The 24,928-nt window shown below is 39.5% G+C and overlaps 2 protein-coding genes across 2 annotated transcripts; one reads left to right on the forward strand and one right to left on the reverse strand.

Annotated features, from left to right (window-relative positions):
- Positions 1-1,979: 1,979 nt before the first annotated feature.
- On the reverse strand, positions 1,980-7,924 carry LOC104216658 (COP9 signalosome complex subunit 6a-like). The gene is made up of 9 exons (XM_009766771.2): positions 7,512-7,924; positions 6,814-6,902; positions 4,713-4,806; positions 4,419-4,480; positions 4,240-4,318; positions 3,997-4,089; positions 3,572-3,672; positions 3,247-3,302; positions 1,980-2,378 (listed from the first exon to the last, which is right to left on the reverse strand). The coding sequence occupies exons 1-9, from the start codon at positions 7,813-7,815 to the stop codon at positions 2,297-2,299; spliced, it is 960 nt and encodes a 319-aa protein (XP_009765073.1). The 5' UTR covers positions 7,816-7,924; the 3' UTR covers positions 1,980-2,296.
- Positions 7,925-9,058: 1,134 nt separating this feature from the next.
- LOC138873415 (uncharacterized) lies at positions 9,059-17,134 on the forward strand. Its single transcript, XM_070151885.1, has 4 exons — positions 9,059-9,116; positions 9,201-9,562; positions 16,843-16,912; positions 17,094-17,134. Exons 1-4 carry the CDS (start codon positions 9,059-9,061, stop codon positions 17,132-17,134), a joined length of 531 nt encoding a protein of 176 aa, XP_070007986.1.
- The last annotated feature ends 7,794 nt before the right edge of the window (positions 17,135-24,928 follow it).

A 24,928-nucleotide genomic window follows, 5' to 3' on the forward strand; every position in this document is an offset into this window, starting at 1 on the left:
TGGCCTTGGACGAAATAATTATTCGTATGACGTGACCACATCAGCTACATTGAAAAAAGGCTTTTAAACTCAAGGAACTCAACAATTCCATACATAAGAATATAAAATCTTATTGTGAAGAAAAATGACAACTATTTCATGCAAAAATCAAAGCCACAAGTTTATTTGAAGTAATTAGTGTATCTTTACGTTTCATTCATCGAGTCCCTAAAAAAGGAATCTGTACATAAGTAATTGTATGTTGTAGTTTCTACGAATGAATTACTTTTGAAATAAATCACCATATCCTCGCTGCAGGAAACACGTGTATATCCACAACACACATAAAAGAAATTATAATTATTGAAGAAACTCATAACTTGGCAGAGAAAATAGGGAGACACAAGTTTTGAACATAAGGTTATTTTTCTTAGGTTCTGTACATGAAAAAGAGTTGCAGTATTAGTATGTGTGTTTTTCTCCTAGGTTTAGTATAGCTCTAATATTTGTACAACTTGAACCATTACAAACTTGATTTTGACCTACGACAAGAAATCCTTTACCTTCCAGTCTAAACCACGTGAATCAGGTGGTTTGAGGGTGGATTCTCTCTAACTTTACGTCAATAATTTAAATAAAAAATTATTTATATAAGAATTTTTTAAATGTATTTTAAAGTCCTATATAGTACTATTTACAACAACAACAACAACAACAACAATCCAGTAAAATCTCGCTAATGAGGTCTGGGAAGAGTAATGTGTACGCAGACCTTACCTCTACCCTGAAAGAGTAGAGAGGCTGTTTCAGGAAGACCCTCGGCTCAAGAAAAAAAAAGGGCAAAAGGAGACAATATTAGTATCACCACATAAATCATAGGAAAAATAGGAACAACATGAAATCTAGAAGAAAGATGCAAAGCAAAAGCAATAGCTAGTAAATAGATACTGCACTGGAAAGCAAAATAGTAAGACACAACATTGTCACTAGCTATCTTAGACCCAAAACCCTACCAGACTAGTCCCACAATGGTACGAAGTAAGGCAAGACTCAACTACCTCCTAACCTACAACCCTAATACTCGACATCCACATCTCCCTATCAAGTTTCATGTCCTCAAAAATCTAAAGTCTCATCATATTTTGCCTGATCACCTCTCCTAAATAGATCCTGCACTGGAAAGCAAAATAGTAAGACACAACATTGTCACTAGCTATCTTAGACCCAAACCCTACCAGACTAGTCCCACAATGGTACGAAGTAAGGCAAGACTCAACTACCTCCTAACCTACAACCCTAATACTCGACTTCCACATCTCCCTATCAAGTTTCATGTCCTCAAAAATCTAAACCCTACCAAACTAGTCCCACAATGGTACGAAGTAAGGCAAGACTCAACTACCTCCTAACCTACAAACCTAATACTCGACCTCCACATCTCCCTATCAAGTTTCATGTCCTCAAAAATCTAAAGTCTCATCATATTCTGCCCGATCACCTCTCCCCAATATTAGTATTATTTACATAGTTCAAATAAGAAAAGGGTTAATAATCAAAATTTTAGTTGATTTCAAGATCTAAATATTGAAATAAAATTAAATGATTCTTTTATCTAGTGTGAAATATATTTTTAAAGAATAAAAAAGGTGAACAACATTTCACTACGAGGCTTCGTACTTTTAATATAGTGCTCCATAGATTTGCATCATTGATCGCAATGAGTTTCATCTACAACAGAAAAAGAAATGGGTTCTTTGTCATCACCGACCACTAAAAAAAGATGGAATGATTAACAGATTAAAGCAGTGTATTTTTTGCATTTCAAGTAAACTTGTAAGATTTAAGAACTCATACTCCATAAGATAAGGCAACTTTATAATAATGTTTGTATAAATCAAACAGAAATTTATTTCAACAGAAAAGGAAAAATTGACCACTTGAAAGTAATTTTAATGAAGATTAACTTGGTATTAATAGGGTTTTGGTTGTGGGAAAGGAAGAACACATGAACAGAATCTCAAATTAAATTAGTACTTGTATAACATTAGTGCTATCGGGCAACAACAGGCCCAAGCATACTGATTAAAAGCTTTTGAAGCCAAAAAATCCTCTACCACTTTCTCCCACGTATATGTAAATGGTGCCACAAGAATCAAGTTATAATATAAGGGCAACTAAGAATGAAGAAAAGCAAACTCACTACTTTGATCCCTAAACTCGCAAAACATGTGATCCCTAAACGCGCAACACATGTAGCTACTGCTACAGAGGAAACTCGATAAGAGCAAAAAGGCAATCTTGGCAATATAAAAACTTTTCAAATAAAAGCAGTTCGCCCACCCCTCCTGCTATGCCTATCATATGCAGTGTTGAATTTGTCAACAAGCTCGTTCATTGTGCTGCAACCACCAAAGAAAATAAAAAAAAAATTAGATACTTTAAATATGGCTCATGGACTTTCAGTAAATCAGAGATGTTAAAATCTGTGGTAATAACTTGTTAGAATTTCTTTACCAGCTTGCATTATTCCAGACTTATTGACCTATTTTAATACTAGATAAATTGCAGATGACGTTTTACTAATAAACAGTCTGCACATGATTGAAGAGCTTACTTGAGAGATGAAGCTGCCGACTGACCTCATCAATTTAGTAGTCTTCACAAAAATCCTAAATTATGAACATAAACTATCCGAAGAGGAGGAAAGCTCATAGGTGTATCTGCATTGCATCACTCACTGCTTCTTACCTCTCCGTTATCCAGCAACCACAATTAACTACCTCTGATGAATTATTTTTTTTTTAATAATCATGGTGTCCGGACCAGCTTTATGCGCACCTCACCTAATTCTATGAGATACCTGCTACCGCTCACCAGATAAATCGGGCAACTCGCTTGGATAGATAGGAAGAAATCACCTAGTATTTTTGCCTTCGCCAGGATTTGAACTTGAGATCTCATGGTTAATTTTATTATTTTCTTTTAATCAGGTAAAGATAACTACTACCTCTGATGAATTCTATTGTTGTTTGTTGCTATTGTCATTGTCATTGTCATTATCTATTAATATTAATATTATCAATATTATTATTATTATTAATAAAAATTAATCCACTTTAGTCCTAAAAACTACATTACATTGGAAAATATTTCTAGAATGAAAATGAGAAAGGAGAAAAGAGGGATGAAATAGTTAATATAAAAAGCTAGTTGAGCTACTTTCAGCAATCGTAAGAGAACTTATCATAGAAGCCTCAAATATGATACCTTGAGCAGTTGGTGAACATGGCGAGATAACTAACTAATAATGTGTCATTATACTCCTGCACCAAAAGAAAGAACAAAATATAATGATTGAATCAGAAAGCAATCAAACTACAGTGGGTGCACTACTACAACAAATATAAGAACTCCAATAAGCAATCCGCAGTCAATACTCAAACTAGTAATAACTATTTTAAGATCATGAAGGTCTTAACAGGGAACCAATAAGAAGATACTTGGTAAATCTAGAGAGGGTACGGCGGTACGCACACAAACACACACATGTATATATCTGCAACTCCACTGAATAAGCTCGAGAAACACTCACCATCAAGAAATCATCTTTAAATTTCTCCGAGTTGATAGCTGGTAATCTTCTTAAGAGACTAGACACCTGCCTCAGAAGTGAATTCTCACAAGGGATATCACCTGCATCCACAGCAACTACAACATCAACATCCTTGATACTGCCCTATGAAATAAAATCATCTCCTATTTCATGCAGATATTTGAAGAAACTCATGAAGCTAACATCTGCGCAGCAGAAATGTCAAGGAAAAAAACAATCTCCTTTGTTCATACAATTTCTAAGGCTATTAAGCATCTGCGCTCACCCTGTCCTTCTATGGAAAACTTAACATGTATTCAGGTTGTATAATAAAATTTTATCAGGATTAGGCAAGTCACTCAGTTGAAGCACTTCCTTCACAGTCAATTTAGATGTAACTTCAGGTCCCAACAAGTTCTACATACCTTTTTGCATAGCAAGCAGATAGTGATGTAGCACTTTGATTCTGCTATTCAGCATCTTAATGGCACTATGTATGCCAGTGAGGTGGGCAGCCACTGCAAAAACCGAGCTCATGAGTCCTAGACAAGCTCTGCTAGTAAAATAGCTGGGGAAAGTGAAGAAGATAAAATAGCAAACGCTTCTAGTTTTCATAAGCACTTCTGTAAGCTTGGAATTGCAAATACACAGAAGTTAAAGGTGCTCACGCTGAGTAGCAGCAGAACCTCCATCAGATGGTTTAAGATGAGCAACATGATCCACAGAAATCCTTTCAGCTTCAACAGTCTAGTAAGCAATGAGATATTTTTAAAGTAAAAAAAGAATTTAGTTAGGGGTTCCGTTGAACTTGTTGACAAGATGACAACAGAAATTGATGTGAATATACCTCTATGTGGTAGCTTGCTTGGACAAAAATAAGCTGCGGGATGCCATCAATGACATGCAACTCTTGGTACCAACAAACAGTTCCAAAACAAAAACATTAGGAAACCAAAAGAACCCAATCCACAAACTTGTAAAAACTTTGAGGTGAAAAATTAAAAAGGCTGCAGCTAAATGCTGTTAATGAATATATTCTACTCTAGCAGGGTGTCACAAGACAAACTTCTGCCAATAAAAGTTGGCACATTGATTTCAGATATTTGTCATAAAGCAATGCCCATATTGACTATATACGTACCACTTTCATAGATAGTGACTGGCAGGTCCTTTTGTGCATGATTGATGGAAGGATTGAGAAGCACGTACACAGGACTTTCATTGATATCCATCAACTGATACAAAGGAATAGATAATCAGGTTACTTATTACCAAATACATGATATTCTCATTATGGATGGACAATAACCAAGGAAACAAAGGAGATCTATTAGAAAGATAATAAGCAAATTTACCATCTCCAAATAAAGTAATACTTGAAGCATGGACTTGCCATGGCATACCCCTACCCGCCCCCAAGAAAGAAATTACCTCCACATATAAAAAGGAGACTTTACAACAGCCCTAGTCCAATAAAAATGATTGAGACCATGAAACATCGACATCTTTTTCCGTTTCTCTTTTATGGCAGCAAGTATAAATGAGGCAAGAACTTCAGCTATCCCAGAATAACAGGTAGATGCCAATGCTTAGAAGGATTTCAATTAGGACATGGGGGTTTTCCAAGAGCAAATACGACTAGACAGAAATAAGGAAAGCTCCCAACAAAACTCAAACATTCAGTCAACTTATGGCACTTATCTTTTAGGCAAGAACCATACACATCATACAACTAGCTCTTTTGACATGCCATCAGAGAGCATGCAATTTGCCTCAGTTTGTTATGACCAAGTCTAGCTTATCCACTTGGCATGAAGCAGTTCATAAAAGCCAAATAAGTGCTGCTTCAGAGTTTTGATGGACTAATACCACCAGTCACAACTTAAAACTTTTTGTGTTTTTACAATTATACTTTGGATTTGAAAAAAAAAGGGAGCCAAATCAGCTGATAGAACTCTTCAGTCAAGTCTCCAGAATTCTAGTTATCCTAATCATTCTTCCTTGACTAGTTTAACCTTCATCCTGCTGTTTATAACACACTAAACTAACTGGATTCTATGGTGAATGTTAGTTACCAAGAGAATCACCAATGAAAGGCACCAGGAGTGTAAAGTATATGAGCAAATTTAAAAAATGTAACTCTAATGTTCAAAGATATATGAAAAAATGACAATTAACAATTCCTTAAAAAAATACTATATGAACAAAGGATTCCCCGTAGTCCTGAAGTGAGTATAATGCTGAGGCATCTTGTATGAACTGATCCTGTTGTGATAGTTTTGCAGTACTAAACAATCCTAAGGGGTCGTTTGGTAGGGTGTATAAGAATAGTGCGGAATAATGTGCATTAGTAATGCATGAATTAGTAATGCAAGCATTAGTTATGCAAATATTATTTCTTATCTATTGTTTGGTGTAGTGTATTAAAATTATAATGCATTGCATAATTTTTAAAAAAAAATAGTTGCTTACAAAAATACCCTCCATATTCTCTAGCTTTAAGGGACATTAAGGACAATTTTGTCTTTAACCATGCTAATGCATGCATTAAAGCCTTGGTATTACTAATGCCATGGTTTTGTATGCATTACTTATGCATAGGATAATGTCATGTATGATGTATAACTAATACAAGTATTAGTTATACACAAGTTGAAAAAGGTACCAAACAAGGTATTAGTAATGCATAGAGCTAATGCTTGCATTATTTTTTCTAATACCTCCAACCAAACAACCCCTAAGTTTATAGACACGGACGTCAGCACCCCTTCTTCACTGTGATACTAAGACCATTTCCACAAGAACAGACAGAGGAATATGACTCAACAATATTTCTAGTCATTTATGTATACATTGTATATATATACACACACATGCTTGTTAAGGTACACAATTCTCCATCTTCAATATACCTTTTGTTTCACCTCTACCCTAACACAAGTGAATTGAAAATGCAGTCATTTGTTTACTTGAAATACACAATTTTTACTACTAAAACATTATTAACCTCCTGAATAGCATCATTCTATAGAATCTACAGTCATCTTCTCCCTTTTCTCATATACACATCCTCTCTGCCGCACACGGAAAAAGTTGTAATACTAGTTAGCCTTCCCTCCCACCCTCTCTCTCACTTAAGTCTTAACGAGCAAAAAGAACAGAAAGCATAAATAAATTCTAAAACCAACAAAAAATTCAATAGGATGCTTAAAGACAATTTTTCGGAGATGAAAAGAACTCACAGCTTTGTGAATCTGCATATCAGATTCTTGTGCATCACTCCCCGTTGAATACCATCCCAGTACATAAAAGTTAGGGAAAACTTTCTTATCTGCACAAAATTCCCAACATTAGTACTATGACATACAAGCTTAAGTTATATATACCATGTAAATAAAAATTTCACTATCAGGTCATTTAAATACCAACTACAGGCAATTGTCTATCTTAAGTATAAGTTGATAATTTCCTATCTTAAGTAAAAGTTGATAATTATCTATCTTAAGCATGGCATGATACCTCACAAGATAAGACAATTAACCTGCAACAACAAGTTAACCTACTACAATGATTTACAAAAATGAGTTTAAGTTCTATGCACTGACAGCGTAAAAATATTTACACAATCAAATTACTTAAAAGTGACTGCAGGTAAATTTTATAAATAGCATCATAGATAACCTACAATAAATGGTCAGTAACTTGCTATTACAGGTTAAATTGCATTGATTGTGTAACAATTCATTATAATGTTAGTGCATATGACTTACATCCAAAAAAAGTTATATAGACAGAGTATATAAGTTAAGATCATATAAATTTCAATCCCAAACTAATTCCAGTTGCTATATGGATCATTTATATGCTATATCAATCTAATACTAAACAATTTGCCTTTTAAATATGAATTTTTAAGGGAGAAAGAAGAAATCAAACTGACAGAGCTCTTGCTTCTTTTCGAGGAAAGCGCGGTCGAGGGAGTGAGTAGAGGGATCATAAAGAAGTTCGAAGCTGTTGAAGATCTCGACAGTACGGCCACTCTGTACGCCGATGACGCAACCAAAAACCCTAGGCGGCGCGGAAGCGGAAGGGGAATCGGCACCAGAACCGGAACCGTTGGAGCAGGAGTGCGAAGAAGGGGGAGGTTGGGACTGTGACTTGACACGTGTGTAGTGATCCGATATGTTGAGCATCACTAACGGATGGAACTTAAATGTCAAGCCGCTGCTTGACGATGAAGCCATTCTCGCCGTTCCTCTTCTCGAAGTTTCTCTCTGGTCCGCCGGAGAATTGATTTTGGAGAAGAGAAGAAAAGGGTAAATTTCAGTTTCTGCCTTGGGCTCTAATTCTATTTTTTTTTTTTTCTTATGTGCCTTTAAATAAGTTACTTAATAAAAAAAAGGATATGGAGAAAAACGTAATAAAATGATTTCCGAAATTAAGGTTTTGTTTTTATTTTTAAACGAATTAGGAGAAGGTACTACTTTAATAAAATTAAAAGGATCTAAAGAATTGTAGTCAAAAGAAAAAAAAATTGTTGAATCTTCTTATAATTTCATCTATTTAGAACATAAAAAATATACCTCTTTTCATTTCAATTTAGTGTCGGGTAAAAATTTTGAAACAACTCAATCTTCTTTTCTTCTGAGGTACTTCCTAGCTAATTTTATCTTGTATCTCTCATGTAAATTTAAAGATAGAAACTATATTTTGGGACAAAAATTACCACATTTCTATCTCAATTTATGTAATGCATTTTTTATTTTAATCTATCCTAAAAAAATAATACTCTTTATCTAAGAAATAATTTTATTTTATTTTTAATGGGTTGATCTATAATTATTCAAATATTTATGGCTTGTTGTTTACCATAAATTTCAAAATTCTTTATTTCTTTATTATATTTCAAAGCCATTAAAACAATATCACATAAATTAAGCGGGTATCTTCATATAAACTCTAGATATATACATTATAATTTCAATAGTTGTAAATTATCTCTAGATTTATTGTAAGAAGTTGTCAAATTAATTCTTGAATTCGATTTGAGACAAGTGGAACAATTAACCAATATTGCCACATTATAATCACATAACAAGAATTTTACACTACATGACCAAAAAAGGACATCTAGTTATTAGTTTTAAAGAAAATTTTAACTAATTATCCATATAATAATATTTTTTAAAAAATACTTAACAACTTAGGAAGAATGCACTAATTTTAGACCCATATTTTAATCTCTCTCTGCCATCTAATTCTAATTCTTTTCTTTCGTAATTCCTCCTCAGGAGATACGACAGAAGGTTGTGTGAGGACTGCAAGGTTATCCCAAGTGAAACTCTCGCAATGCAGCATATGCTTTTGGTGATGGACATTTGTATTATGATAAGGAGGAAGAAAAGGTCAGTATGAGGACGCCCGAGGATTAGGTGGGGCGCCTTAACTCAGAATAAAGCTCAAGAGTTGGAAGGAAGGTTATCGGCAATGGGAGCTTGGAGAAGTAGTGGGGATGCAAACACTATATGGTCGACGATGGCGGACTGTATAAGGAAGGCGGCAAGAGTGGTGTTAGGGATATCTACGGGCCGCACTGGTGGCCACAAAGGAGACTAGTGGTGGAATGCAGTTGTCCAAGGTAAAGTGGAAGCAAAGAAGGCGGCTTACCTGCGGTTAGTAGGGAGCACTGGCGAGGAGGAGAAGAGAGCAAACAGTGAGAAGTATAAGGTAGTTAGGAAGGAGGCGAAGATGGCAACAACGGAGGCTAAGACGACAGCTTTTGCTCGTCTGTATGAGGAGCTAAGGAACAAAGGCGGGGAGAAGAAGTTATTCCGACTCGCTAAGGTAAGAGAGAAGATAGCTCGGGATCTGGACCAAGTGAGGTGCATAAAAGATGATGACGGCAAAGTTTTGATGGGAGATGACCAGATTAAGAGGGGGTGGCAGACATACTTTCATAAACTTCTAAGTGAAGAAGGGGATCAGGATATTGTACTAGGGGAATTGAGGAATGCCGACAGTCCCCATGAATTAAGTAATTGTAGGGACATTGAGACCGATGAGGTCATGGAGGCAATGCGTAAGATGAGAAGGGGCAGAGCTACCAGGCCGGACGAAATTCCGGTTGAACTTTGGAGGTGTGTGGGTAGAGCAGGCTTGGAATGGCTTACTGGATTGTTTAATGTTATATTCAAGACTAATAGGATGCCTGAAGAGTGGAGGTGGAGTACAATGGTTCCGCTGTATAAGAACAAAGGTGATGTCCAGAGTTGTAACAACTATAGGGGTATCAAATTATTGAGTCATACCATGAAAGTTTGGGAGAGAGTGGTAGAAATGAGAGTATAAAGGACAGTGTCTATTTTAGATAACCATTTCGGGTTCATGACGGGGCGATCTACCACAGAAGCTATCCACCTTATTAGGAGGATGGTGGAACAATACAAGGATAGGAAGAAGGATCTCCACATAGTGTTTATTGATCTGGAGAAAGCGTACGACAGGGTTCATAGGGAGGTCTTATGGAGCTGCTTAGAGGATAAAAGAGTCCTGGTTTCCTACATTAGGGTAATTAAAGACATGTATGTTGGAGCTAAGACTCGGGTTAGGACAGTAGGAGGCGACTCCGAGCATTTTCCAGTTGCTACAGGGTTGCACCAAGGGTTTGCGCTCAGCCCATTCCTATTTGCCCTGGTGATGGATGCACTAACTCATCATATTCAAGGGGAGGTGCTATGGTGCATGCTATTTGCTGATGACATTACTCTAATTGACGAGACATGAGGCGGCATCAACGAGAGGCTAGAAGTTTGGAGACACGCTCTTGAGTCTAAAGGTTTCAAGTTGAGCAGGACGAAGACAGAATACCTCGAGTGCAAATTTGGGATCGAGCCGACGGAAGCAGCAGTGGAAGTGAGGCTTGACTCTTAGGTCATTCCCAAGAGGGGTAGTTTCAAGTACCTTGGATTGATTATTCAGGGGATCGGGGAGATCTGTGAGGATGTCACACACAGTATAGGGGTGGGGTGGATGAAGTGGAGGTTAGTGTCGGAAGTCCTGTGTGACAAGAAAGTGTCATCGTTACTAAAAGGTAAGTTTTATAGAGCAGTGGTTAGGCCTGCCATGTTGTATGGGACTGAGTGTTGGCCGGTTAAGAACTCAAACATCCAAAAGATGAAAGTAGCAGAGATGAGGATGTTAAGGTGGATGTGCAGGCATACAAGGATGGATAAGATTAGGAATGAAGATATTCGAGAGAAGGTGGGCGTGGCCCCCATGGAGGACAAGATGCGGGAAGCAAGACTCAGATGGTTCGGGCACATTCATAGGAGGAGCATGATCACTACCGACTCGACACTACGCTATGGTAGGAAGAGCGGGTCGCAATAGCTTTTACCCGAATAGAGGTCCGGGATCGAATTTCCACAGGGACCTAGTAGTGGAGTTGTATTTTCTGTCTAGCCTAGAGTTGCGGTTGTGCTTCTAATGTCACTTCAAACATTTTTCGAGTTTTAATATTTATAACTACTATTATAAAACTAAGGATTAAAGCTAAATTATGCTAAGAGGATATTGCTAAGTTGTAATTAATGGGAAGAAGGGCACTAGGGTCGTAGCATCACCTAGGTGGATAATTGACGGGTAGATGTTACTAAGGACAGATTGACATATTTGGGGATTATGCTATAACCGTTGCACAATTGCACCCACTCTCACACCTCTCGGTAGAGAAAGTGATTTTGCCTAGTTGACTCTCTCGAGACCAATTGGGTAGGCCAATGAGACCAAGCAACTAGGATTCAAGTAGGGTGATTACTCTCTAGAGATTTAACCCGTTAATTGGGACTACCATTTCTCATGGTTCCATCCCAATTCCTTGTTGGGTCAATTTTGGGGTCATAGACTCTCTTTCTCAAGATGAGTTAAACCCACTAAGCTTGAATCAGTGTTTGCAACCACCAATTCTTGAATAAAAACATAAAATCAACCCAAATAGCAAACACTCAATATCAACCTAACCCAAGATGGCAACACCCATCAATTACCCACACTAGGGTTGAGTCACAACCCTAGCTAATGGGTTTAGCTACTCATGCTAAATACAGAAATTGAAGAAATAGATGAAAAACTAAAAATAATAATTGATTACTAGAAGAAACTACAATAATCTATTGTTAATGTAAAGCAAAATATGCCAAAAAATGGCTACAACACCGAGCGCAGCTATCGTCTGAAGTTCTCCGATAAAATAGAGCCCTAAAAATTAGTAAAATGTTCTATTTATACTAGGCTGGAAAAACTTGAAAAAACTACCCCTACGGGGTCAGTGCGGGTCGCACAAAATGGACCGCGGCCGCACTGGCTCTTGGACTTCAACTGTTTGATAACGTGAATTGGGGGACGCGGACCGCGTGGAAGGGTACCGCGGCCGCGATGGCAACTAGCGTGGTCCGCGCAGGTGTGACCGCGGACCGCGTGACCAAAAGTGCACTTCTCTGAACCTCTGCTCCGCGGACCGCGTAAATGGCACCGCGGCCGTGAAGCCTGAACGCGGACCGCATAAATGGTACCGCGGCCGCGTAACTCTTAGCCTGATTGTTCCCTTCTCTTAACTTTGTAGTGCGGTCGCGGTTGCTTTTGCGCGGTCCGCACTAGGCCCATTTTTCCTCCATTCACTTGGTCTTGATACTGGAGCAGGTTTCACTCCTTTTTGAGCCGATATTTGACCTTTTGTCAATTTTTCGCTCAAACTTGCAATCAAGCACAATTTGTGAGCATTTTGGGACTATTTTGTAGCAATTTATAATCACAACATAGGTAAGTAGGGGGATAAAACACGTTAAAATCCCGACTTATCAACTCCCCCAAACTTAAACCTTTGCTTGTCCTCAAACAAACAAAATAAGATCCACCCCTTAACGAAAAATCCAATTAATTCCAGCTATCCTAAAGTAACCTCAACAAGAAGCTTGATTGGGACTAACAATTGCCCTTAATACGAATGCATCATTAATACATTTAAACTTTGAAAACTATGGATCAAGTTTGACACAAGAGCATCAAGAGTTGACACATTTCATCAAAGAACTTCTCTCAATTACTTTGGTCATTATGGAACCCAAACTCTCATATCCTCAACTCTCCCTAAGCGAACCTCACCTTTTAAGTATTGACACACAAATCGAGGTTAATGGAATTTCACTCATCTCTCTCAAGAAGAAGGTCACAAGTCCGGCTCTAAGTACCATATGCTTGCCCCTTATGTAAGTATCCATTAATGTAGGCTCCCTTCAACTCAAGATCAAATAGGGCTTTTGTGGAGTCATTGTGAAGGCTTTTGGGTAAGGGTAGGCCATATTTTTATTTAAGTGGGTTCAATCTTCCCTTAAGCACTTCTTTTGATTCATTTTGGCACAACTCTCTTGACTCTTTTAAGTATTTCACTTTTTTACAAGGGGTTAGAGAGACACTTTGTCACTCTTTCTTATGCAATTCAAAACATTTCTCCTTTTTCTACTTTTCCACACCTTTTTCACTTTTTGTTTTCCTTGAATCCTTTTTTATTCTTATTCACATTGGACTTTCTTTTTGTCTTTTTCTTTTCTTGCTTTTTCATTGCCTTCCTTTTCTTTTTCTTTTGTACCTTTTTACCACTTTCCTTTCTTGTCTCTCCCCCCAAACTTAGACATTTGTCATTACTCAAAGGAAGATTTGGGTGCCAAGAGAGGGTAATCATTTAGAACGGGTATAGGCTTGTAGCATTGGTTCTTGAAAGAAAAAGGTTTAAGGCTCAAAAGGGTTAACTAGGGATCATCTCATTGGTAGGCTATGGAATTGTTCAACTTAACATTTGGATAAAGGAGAGCCTATAATCATTTCTCAAGTCAAATTTCACCTAGAATTTCGCCTCAACAAACATTCAGGGCAAGTTCTAGACCATTGGCTCGGGACTTGGACTCACATTTCGATTCTTCACCACACACGCTAGGGGATTGCTAAAGACATCGAGTCGAGGGCCCATCGGTGTTGGAGTTGAAACCACTTCCTCCACACTTCAGGTATGAATTCTTGGGTTCAAATTCTACTTTACCTGTTATTCTTTCTTCTTGCCTTACTAACATGCAGGTTGAGGCCACCTTGGCAGTTCTTCAAAAACGAAAAAGGGCAATCAGATGGGCTCTAGCTGATATTCGGGGTATAAGCCCCGCCTTTTGCATGCATAAAATCATATTGGAGGAGGATGCGAGGCCTTAACTTGAGCATCAAAGAAGACTAAATGAGGCTATGCAAAAAGTAGTAAAGAAAGAGGTTATCAAGTGGCTAGATGCTGGGTGGTTTGTCCTATTTCTGACAGTTCGTGGACTTCTCTGGTGCAGTGTATGCCGAAGAAGGGTGGTATGACCGTGGTGACCAATGACAACAATGAGCTCATTCCCACTAGAACGGTCACCGGGTGGAGAGTTTGTATGGATTACCGGAAGCTGAACAACCGACTCGACACTACGCTATGGTAGGAAGAGCGGGTCGCAATAGCTTTTACCCGAATAGAGGTCCGAGATCGAATTTCCACAGGGAGCTAATAGTGGAGTTGTATTTTCTATCTAGCCTAGAGTTGCGGTTGTGCTTCTAATGTCATTTCAAACATTTTTTGAGTTTTTATATTTATAACTATTATTGTAAAACTAAGGATTAAAGCTAAATTATGCTAAGAGAATATTGCTAAGTTGTAATTATTGGGAAGAAGGGCACTAGGGTCGTAGCATCACCTAGGTGGCTAATTGACGGGTAGATGTTACTAAGGATAGATTAACATATTTGGGGATTATGCTATAACCATTGCACAATTGCACCCACTCTCACACCTCTCGGTAGAGAGAGTGATTTTGCCAATTGACACTCTCGAGACCAATTGGGTAGGCCAATGAGACCAAGCAACTAGAGTTCAAGTAGGGTGATTACTCTCTCGAGATTTAACCCGTTAATTGGGACTACCATTTCTCATGGTTCCATCCCAATTTCTTGTTGGGTCAATTTTGGGGTCATAGACTCTCTTTCTCAAGAAGAGTTAAACCCACTAAGCTTGAATCAGTGTTTGCAACCACCAATTCTTGAATAAAAATATAAAATCAACCTAAATAGCAAACACCCAATATCAACCGAACCCTAGATGGAAACACCCATCAATTACCCACACTAGAGTTGAGCCACAACCGTAGCTAATGGGTTTAGCTACTCATGCTAAATATAGAAATTGAAGAAATAGATGAAGAACTAAACACAATAATTGATTACTAGAAGAAACTATAATAATCTATTGTTAATGTAAAGCAAAATATGCCAAAAAATGGCTACAACACCGAGCGCAGCTATCGTCTGAAGTTCTCCGATAAAAGAGAGCCCTAAAAATTAGTAAAATATTCTATTTATACTAGGCTAGAAAAACTGGACAAAACTACCCCTACGAGGTCAGTGCGGGTCGCACAAAATGGACTGTGGCCGCACTAGCTCTTGGACTTCAACTGTTTGATAACTTGAATTGGGGGACGCGGACCGCGTAGAAGGGTACCGCGGCCGCAATGGCAACTGCCGTGGTCCGCGCAGGTGTGACCGCGGACCGGGTGACCAAAAGTGCACTTCTCTGAACCTCTGCTCCGCGGAAAACGTAAATGGCACCACGACCGCGAAGCCTGAACGCGGACCGCGTATATGGTACTGCGGCCGCGTAGTTGTTGGCCTGATTGTTCCCTTCTCTGAACTTTCTAGTGCGGTCGCGGTTGCTTTTGCGCGGTCCGCACTAGGCCCATTTTTCCTCCATTCACTTGGTCTTGATACTGGAGCAGGTTTCACTCCTTTTTGAGCCGATATTTGACCTTTTGTCAATTTTTCACTCAAACCTGCAATCAAGCACAATTTGTGAGCATTTTGGGACTATTTTGTAGCAATTTATAATCACAACATAGGTAAGTAGGGGGATAAAACACGTTAAAATCCCGACTTATCAACTCCCCAAATTTAAACCTTTGCTTGTCCTCAAGCAAACAAAATAAGATCCACCCCTTAACGAAAAATCCAATTAATTCCAGCTATCCTAAAGTAACCTCAACAAGAAGCTTGATTGGGACTAACAATTGCCCTTAATACGAATGCATCATTAACACATTTAAACTTTGAAAACTATGGATCAAGTGTGACACAAGAGCATAAAGAGTTGATACATTTCCTCAAAGAACTTCTCTCAATTACTTTGGTCATTGTGGAACCCAAACTCCTACATCCTCAACTCTCCCTAAGCGAACCTCACCTTTTAAGTATTGACACACAAACCGAGGTTAATGGAATTTCACTCATCTCTCTCAAGAAGAAGGTCATAAGTCCGGCTCTAAGTACCATATGCTTGCCCCTTATGTAAGTATCCATTAATGTAGACTCCCTTCAACTCAAGATCAAATAGGGCTTTTGTGGAGTCATTGTGAAGGCTTTAGTGTAAGGGTAGGACATATTTTTATTCAAGTGGGTTCAATCTTCCCTTAAACACTTCTTTTGATTCATTTTGGCACAACTCTCTTGACTCTTTTGAGTATTTCACTTTTTTACAAGGGGTTAGAGAGACACATTGTCACTCTTTCTTATGCAATTCAAAACATTTCTCCTTTTTCTACTTTTCCACACCTTTTTCACTTTTTGTTTTCCTTGAATCCCTTTTTATTCTTATTCATATTGGACTTTCTTTTTGTCTTTTTCTTTTCTTGCTTTTTCATTGCCTTCTTTTTCTTTTGCTTTTGTACCTTTTTACCACTTTGCTTCCTTTCTTGTCTCTCCCCCCAAACTTAGACATTTGTCATTACTCAAAGGAAGATTTGGGTGCCAAGAGAGGGTAATCATTTAGAACGGGTATAGGCTTGTAGCATTGGTTCTTGAAAGAAAAAGGTTTAAGGCTCAAAAGGGTTAACTAGGGATCATCTCATTGGTAGGCTATGGAATTGTTCAAGTTAACATTTGGATCAAGGAGAACCTATAATCACTTCTCAAGTCAAATTTCACCTAGAATTTCGCCTCAACAAACATTCAGGGCAAGTTCTAGACCATTGGCTCGGGACTTGGACTCACATTTCGATTCTTCACCACACACGCTAGGGGATTGCTAAAGACATCGAGTCGAGGAGCCACCGGTGTTGGAGTTGAAGCCACTTCCTCCACACCTCAGGTATGAATTCTTGGGTTCAAATTCTACTTTACCTGTTATTCTTTCTTCTTGCCTTACTAACATGCAGGTTGAGGCCACCTTGGCGGTTCTTCAAAAGCGAAAAAGGGCAATCAGATGGGCTCTAGCTGATATTCGGGGTATAAGCCCCGCCTTTTGCATGCATAAAATCATATTGGAGGAGGATGCGAGGCCTTAACTTGAGCATCAAAGAAGACTAAATGAGGCTATGCAAGAAGTAGTAAAGAAAGAGGTTATCAAGTGGCTAGATGCTGGGTGGTTTATCCTATTTCTGACAGTTTGTGTACTTCTCCGGTGCAGTGTATGCCGAAGAAGGGTGGTATGACCGTGGTGACCAATGACAACAATGAGCTCATTCCCACTAGAACGGTCACCGGGTGGAGAGTTTGTATGGATTACCGGAAGCTGAACAACCGACTCGACACTACGCTATGGTAGGAAGAGCGGGTCGCAACAGCTTTTACCCGAATAGAGGTCCGGGATCGAATTTCCACAGTGAGCTAATAGTGGAGTTGTATTTTCTATCTAGCCTAGAGTTGCCGTTGTGCTTCTAATGTCACTTCAAACATTTTTTGAGTTTTTATATTTATAACTATTATTGTAAAACTAAGGATTAAAGCTAAATTATGCTAAAAGAATATTGCTAAGTTGTAATTATTAGGAAGAAGGGCACTAGGGTCGTAGCATCACCTAGGTGGCTAATTGACGGGTAGATGTTACTAAGGACAGATTAACATATTTGGGGATTATACTATAACCATTGCACAATTGTACCCACTCTCACACCTCTCGGTAGAGAGAGTGATTTTGCCCAATTGACTCTCTCGAGACCAATTGGGTAGGCCAATGAGACCAAATAACTAGGGTTCAAGTAGGGTGATTACTCTCTCGAGATTTAACCCGTTAATTAGGACTACCATTTCTCATGGTTCCATCCCAATTCCTTGTTGGGTCAATTTTGGGGTCATAGACTCTCTTTCTCAAGAAGAGTTAAACCCACTAAGCTTGAATCAGTGTTTGCAACCACCAATTCTTGAATAAAAACATAAAATCAACCTAAATAGCAAACACTCAATATCAACCTAACCCTAGATGGCAACACCCATCAATTACCCACACTAGGGTTGAGCCACAACCGTAGCTAATGGGTTTAGCTACTCATGCCATACAGAAATTGAAGAAATAGATGAAGAACTAAACATATAATTGATTACTAGAAGAAACTACAATAATCTATTGTTAATTCAAAGCAAAATATGCCAAAAAATGGCTACAACACCGAGCGCAGCTATCGTCTGAAGTTCTCCGATAAAAGAGAGCCCTAAAAATAGTAAAATATTCTATTTATACTAGGCTGGAAAAATTGGACAAAAATACCCTTACGGGGTCAGTGCGGGCCGCACAAAACGGACCGCGACCGCGCTGGCTCTTGGACTTCAACTGTTTGATAACTTGAACTGGGGGACACGGACCGCGTGGAAGGGTACCACGACCGCGATAGCAACTGGCGCGGTCCGCGCAGGCATGACCGTGGACCGCTTGACCAAAAGTGCATTTCTCTGAACCTCTGCTCCGCAGACCGCGTAAATGGTACCGCGACCGCGAAGCCTTAACGCGGACCGCGTAAATGGTACCGCGTCTGTGTAGCTCTTAGCCTGATTTTTCCCTTCTCTGAACTTCCTAGTGCGGCTGCAGTTGCTTTTGCGCGGTCCGCACTAGGCCCGTTTTTCCTCTATTCACTTGGTCTTGATTCTGGAGCAGGTTTCACTCCTTTTTGAGCCGATATTTGACCTTTTGTCAATTTGTCGCTCAAACCTGCAGTCAGGCACAATTTTTGAGCATTTTGGGACTATTTTGTAGCAATTTATAATCACGGCATAGGTAAGTAGGGGGATAAAACACGTTAAAATTCTGACTTATCAGAGCACTGATGCACCGGTGAGGAGGTGTGAGCGACTGGATATGGTGGGCACGAGGCGAGGTAGATGATGACCTAAGAAGTATTGGGAAGAGGTGATCCGACAGGACATGGCGCGACTTAGGATTACTGAGGACATGACCTTTGACATGGAAATGTGGAGGTCGAGCATTAAGGTTGTAAGTTAGGGGAAAATTGTGAATATTTCTACAACATGATAGAGTGAGACTAGCCAGTTAGGAGTTAGTGGAGGATGCTACTGGTTGTCTACTGATGCAAGGCTTTATCTGCTGGTTTTTATTATACTATTCATCTATTTCTATTTCGTATTCTGTATTTCGTCTCTCTTATATTGTTGTTATTTTATTATGAGTCTATTGATGGTACGAATATATCGTCTCTTGTTGCTTTCTTGAGCCGAGGGTCTCCTAGAAACAACTTCTCTACTCCTTGGGGTAGGGGTAAGGTCTGCATACATATTACCCTCCACAGACCCCACTTGTAGGATTATACTAGGCCGTTGTTATTGTTGTATCTTTCTACAACCTTCAATCCATCCACCGGCGCATCCCCAACTTCGACCACCGAACTCTCGCGATCATAATCCTCTTCAAAAATTGCCGGAGTTGATTTCTCCTCCTTCTCATCCCCCTCTTCCTCTTTCGTCTTCTGTTTTTTCTCTTTTGATGCACTTGGTGTCTAAAACGTAGTGATTTCTATTTTTGGATTTCTTCTTTTCCTCCTTGGTAGGAGGAGAGTTGTTATGAACTGTAAGCAAAGTAAACACTGTTGTATTGATTCAAATAGAAATACCAGTACAATAAGGTTAAGGGACAGTTGCTGCTACAAAAATAAAGAAATAAGAGATAGGGATAGACTAAAAGAAACAAAGAGAGGAAACAGAGCCACAGGCCATAGAGGGAGAAGGAGTTTCTTAACAACTTTTAGCCTGCCTTTCCACTACTTGTACTATTCTATATATACTAGATAATGGTCCCTAATACTAATACTATGATGCCTTGCACACCAAGTCCTTAGCCAGCACTCCAAACGTAATCAACTAACTTTTGGGTTGGTTTCCTTGTTCTCTTACTTCTTCTTGGCAGATCTTCTAGCCCAGTTTCCAATTCGTCTTGCAGCCCACTTTTCACATTGAGCCCATCAGTATTATTGGTTATAACAATACCCCCATCTCCATATTGAACCTTGTCCTCAAGGTTCGAATTTATCTGTTGCATGTCATCTTGAAGTTGTAATGGTGTAACTTGATTTTCAAGGGTGCCAACACACTTGCACAACATAGAAACATGAAACACATGATGTATTCTTGCTTCATCAGGCAATTCTAACTTGTAAGACACCAGGCCCACTCGCTTCAGTAACTTGAAAGGTCCGAAATAACGTCGCCCCAATTTATGGTGTCGTTGAAGTCGCACGGAATGTTGTCGATACGGCTTCAACTTCACATATACCCAATCACCCACCACGAACAAAAAATGATCACGCTTTCTATCAGCATACTCTTTCATTTTCTGTTGAGCCTTGGCAAGTTTGTGCTTTAAAAGTTCCATCACTTCATCTTGCTGCAACAAAAATTTTTCTAACAGATCATTGGAGCTGCTTCCCAAGGCATAACGTACCAAAGTAGGGGGCTCACGACCATACAGAACCTGAAAAGGAGTCATGCCCGCCGATGTCTGATAAGCCGTATTATACCAATATTCTGCCCAAGGCAAAAGGGAAACCATTCATGGGGACTGTCAGCCACAAAGCAGCGTAAATATTGTTCGACACACTTATTTAACACTTCAGATTATCCATCGGTCTAAGGGTGATACGCCGAACTCATTGACAATATGGTACCCTGCAACCTATGAATCTCCTTCCAAAATGAATTCATGAACCTGGGATCACGATCAGTGATAATGATTTTTGGATGGCCATGAAGCCGAACAATTTCAGAAACAAAATCCATGACCACAGTTTAAGCACTGAAGGTGGAAAGAAGCGCAATAAAGTGAGCATATTTTGATAATCTATCCACAATAGTCATAATGGTGGCCTTCCCTTTAGAGCTCGGCAAACAAGTGATAAAATCCATAGTGATCTCTTCAAACACCAGATCAGGGATTGGTAATGGCTGTAACAGCCTAGCAGGTTGCTTCAATTGATCTTTCATTTGTTGTCAAACTTGACACGAAGCCACAAAGGCCTGAACATTTTTTCACATTCCCTTCCAAAAGAAATTGGAGGAAAGGCGGTGGAAAGTGCGTGCGACCCCCGCATGATCACCAACCAAGGAAGAATGAAATTCATCAAGCAACTGCAAACGAAGGGTAGAATCAGAAGGTATCACCAAATGCCCTCGAAAGAGTAACAGTCCATTACGAAAAAAATAGTCAGTTGCTCCATTTGTGGAATTTTGCAACAGCTGTTGTACCGCTAAAAGCTCAGGATAAGACTGATTTTCATGCTGCAATTCAGTGACAATATCAAGTTTGCGACCCGAAATAGCTAGGAATGAGGCTTCAGGAGTCCGTGACAAAGCATCCGCAACCAAGTTATTTTTCCCGAGTTTGTACAGTATCTTGAAATCATACCCTACCAACTTGCTTAACCATTGCTATTGCTCTGGAGTTTGAATCACTTGATTTGTCAAATTTTTTAAAGACTATTGATCGGTATAAATTGTGAATCGCCTTCCTAGGAGATACTGCCTCCATTTGCTGACCGCTTGAGTTATGGAAAACATCTCCCTATGATAGGTGGATGCTTTGCACATACGAGGACATAATTTGTGACTGTAGTAAGCTATTGGGTGTCCCTTTTGAGAAAGAACATCTCCAACGCCCGTACCAGACGCATCTGTTTCGAGATGAAATTCCAGTGAAAAATCTGGAAGGGCAAGGACCGGAGTAGATCCTAAAGGCTGCTTGAGTGTCTCAAAAGCAACTTGTTCCTATTCGTTCCATTGGAATGGTTCCTTACGAAGCAAATCTGTCAAAGGTCCAGCAATGGTGGCATACTGACGAACAAATCTCCGGTAATAGCCTGCAAGACCCAAAAAACTACGAAGCTCTTTCACATTTCGAGGGCTAGGCCATTGCAAGATGGCCTGAATTTTTGTGGGATTTATTGCCAAGCCATTTGCTGAAATCACATGCCCTAAATAATCAATCTGATCTTGCCCAAACAAGCACTTCGACTCTTTTGCCACCAACTGATGGTCTCTCACTAGTTGGAGAACCAAAGACAAGTGCTCCAAGTGTAAGTCCTAAGATCCACTGTAAACTAGAATATCGTCGAAAAATTCCAAAACGAATCATCGAAGATGTGGCCTAAACACCGCATTCATGGTGTCCTGAAAAGTTGACGGAGCATTGGATAACCCGAAGGGCATGACTAAGAACTCGTAATGGCCCTCATGAGTTCGAAATGCCGTTTTTGGTACATCTTCGGGTCGGACACGAATTTGGTGATAGCATGATAATACATCTAACTTTGAGAAATATCTTGTGCCATGAAGCTCATCAAACAACTCATCAATGGTCGGTATAGGGAAACGATCCTTTACAGTGATAGCATTTAGGGCGCGATAATCCATACGGAATCTCCATGTGTTGTCCTTTTTGCGCACTAACAATACTAGAGAAGAGAAGGGACTAGTGTTAGGGTGAATCACTCCTTCCTTCAACATCTTAGAGACAAGTTGTTCCATCACTTGCTTGAAAATAGGGATATCTGTACGATTTAACATTCATTGGACCTGCTTGAGGCTGCAAGTGAATTGCATGATCTTGCGGTCTGGATGGAGGCAAACCTTGCGGTTTACAAAAAATATATTTAAAAGTATGGAGTAGAGATGACAATTCCGTAGGATAATTTGGAGTTATAGGTGTCGTATCAGCTACTAACTCAAGCCGATAATAACATGCTATGCCATCCACTTCTACCAAACGTCGAATACTCTGTAATTGGACTGGCTGCACATCAATGGGTGGTTCCCCATTCCATCTGTAATGATTGCCACCAAGGGTAAATTCAAAGTTACGCTCATGATAGTCGGTAACCACCGGACCTAATGTTGCTAACCAAGATACACCTAAAACAACTTCCGCACCATGTAAATCCAAGACATAAAGGTCCAAAGTCAAACTACATTCCTGGACCAACAACTTCACATTTCGTACTACTCCCGCACAAGGAAGCCTTTGGCCACTGCCAACTACCACTGAAAATCGAGGTGTGGCTTCCACCTTTAGATTAAAAAACTTAGCAGCACAGGGTTGAATAAAGTTATCTGTGCTTCCCCCATCTACGGGAACATGGACATGAGAACCATTAATTTCACCTTTAAAATGCAGGGTAGTGGAGGAATTCCCACCTGCCAATGCATGATATGAAATCGCAGAGTGTTACTGGACCTCGAGGCATTGTAATTCCTCAGCTAAAACTTCATCTATAACAAAGGGATCTGGAGGAATGTTAGGATCCAAAGGACCCTCTTCTAATAGAAGAAGCTGAGGTAATGTTTTACATTTGTGACCCAGTGAATATCGTTCATCGCATAGCAAAGCCCTTTTTCACGTCGTTGTTGCCTTTCCGCCGGCGAGAGGCATTTCATAGGAAGCTTAGTGTTTGGGGATTTGGACGTGGAGTGAAAGGGAACAAGGGTTGTCGATGGTGGGGTAGGCAAAATGGGTTGAGATTTAGTGTATGATGGCTTAGAATAAGTGGGCCCTTTTTCACAATTAATCTGTTGTTCATGGGTATGGTCCAAGGAAATTGTTTGGTCTAAGGTGGTAGGGTTATGGGCCACTACTGAGGACTGGATATCAGGGCGAAGCCTAGAAAGAAATGTCTGTATCAACCAGTGATCGGAAACACTTACCGTTTCGTTTGATAGGGCCCCAAACCGAGCTTGATAATCAGCAACGGTGGTGGATTGTTGCAGCTTTGCTAAACGACCTTCAGGACCCAGAACTTGCCGCTTCTTAAAATGAATGACCACTTTTGCGGCAAAATGGTCCCAGTCAACCAATTGTTTGTTACGATGCAGCCATCTGAACCACTCAAGGGCCTCGCTGTCGAGATAAAAGGAAGCTACAGTGAGCTTCTCATTCTCATCAATGGAGCAAAAATTAAAAATAGCACTCAACCTGGAAGACCCAAGCCTCTGGGTTATCTCCATTAAAATGACTTATCTCAATCGAAGCACGTTTGTGGCGGAGAAGAGGCGACGCACCACTTGCAGTAGATGAAGGAGCGATGGCACCCGACGCCGGAAACTGAGAAGGAACACCAACTGTTGGCCTAAGATGAGCAGTAAGGTTGCCATCTGAGACACCATTTCCTACATAAAATGCTGATTCGATTCCACAACCGAACAAAAAGCTGCCATGTCCGATGATGGAATGGAGCTACGGCCAGGATTGGACTGTGAAGGGTCAGCCATGGAATGTTTTGGATCACCCATGGAAAAAAAACAATGAAAGCACCAAAATGATATGAACTGTTAGCAAAGCAAACACTGTTGTATTGATTCAAATAGAAATACCAGTATAATAAGGTAAAGAGACAGTTGCTGCTACAAAAATAAAGAAATAAGAGATAGGGATAGACAGAAAGAAACAAAGAGAGGAAACAGAGCCACATACCATAGAGGGAGAGGGGGTTTCTTAACAACTTTTAGCCTGCCTTTTCACTACTTGTACTATTCTATATATACTAGATAATGGTCCCTAATACTAATACTATGATGCCTTGCACACCAAGTCCTTAGCCAACACTCCAAACGTAATCAACCAACTTCTGGGTTGGTTTCCTTATTCTCTTACTTCTTCTTGGCAGATCTTCTAGCCCAGTTGCCAATTCCTCTTGCAGCCCACTTTCCACATTGAGCCCATCAGTATTATTGGCTATAATAAGAGTTAACGACGATAGTATTTTTATCGGCGAAATAGGTCTGTCCAAATCTTAAAGTGAATTTCTTTTCTTCTTTCTTTTTTGTATGGAAGTAGTCTTTTATTTTGTATGGTTATGGTGATATATGTGGTAGTTTATGATCGTCTTGTGATGGTGATTTAAAGGTGAAAAAAAATATGTGTGTGGGTATCTTACTGTATATCTAATATATATTTTATGTATATTTGGTGTGTCTCGGGTGTATGTTATTGTATATCCATTGCTGTACGTACAATGGCAAACACATGACATA

Source organism: Nicotiana sylvestris, chromosome 7, assembly GCF_000393655.2.
Source record: "Nicotiana sylvestris chromosome 7, ASM39365v2, whole genome shotgun sequence".
Classification (NCBI taxonomy): domain Eukaryota; kingdom Viridiplantae; phylum Streptophyta; class Magnoliopsida; order Solanales; family Solanaceae; genus Nicotiana; species Nicotiana sylvestris.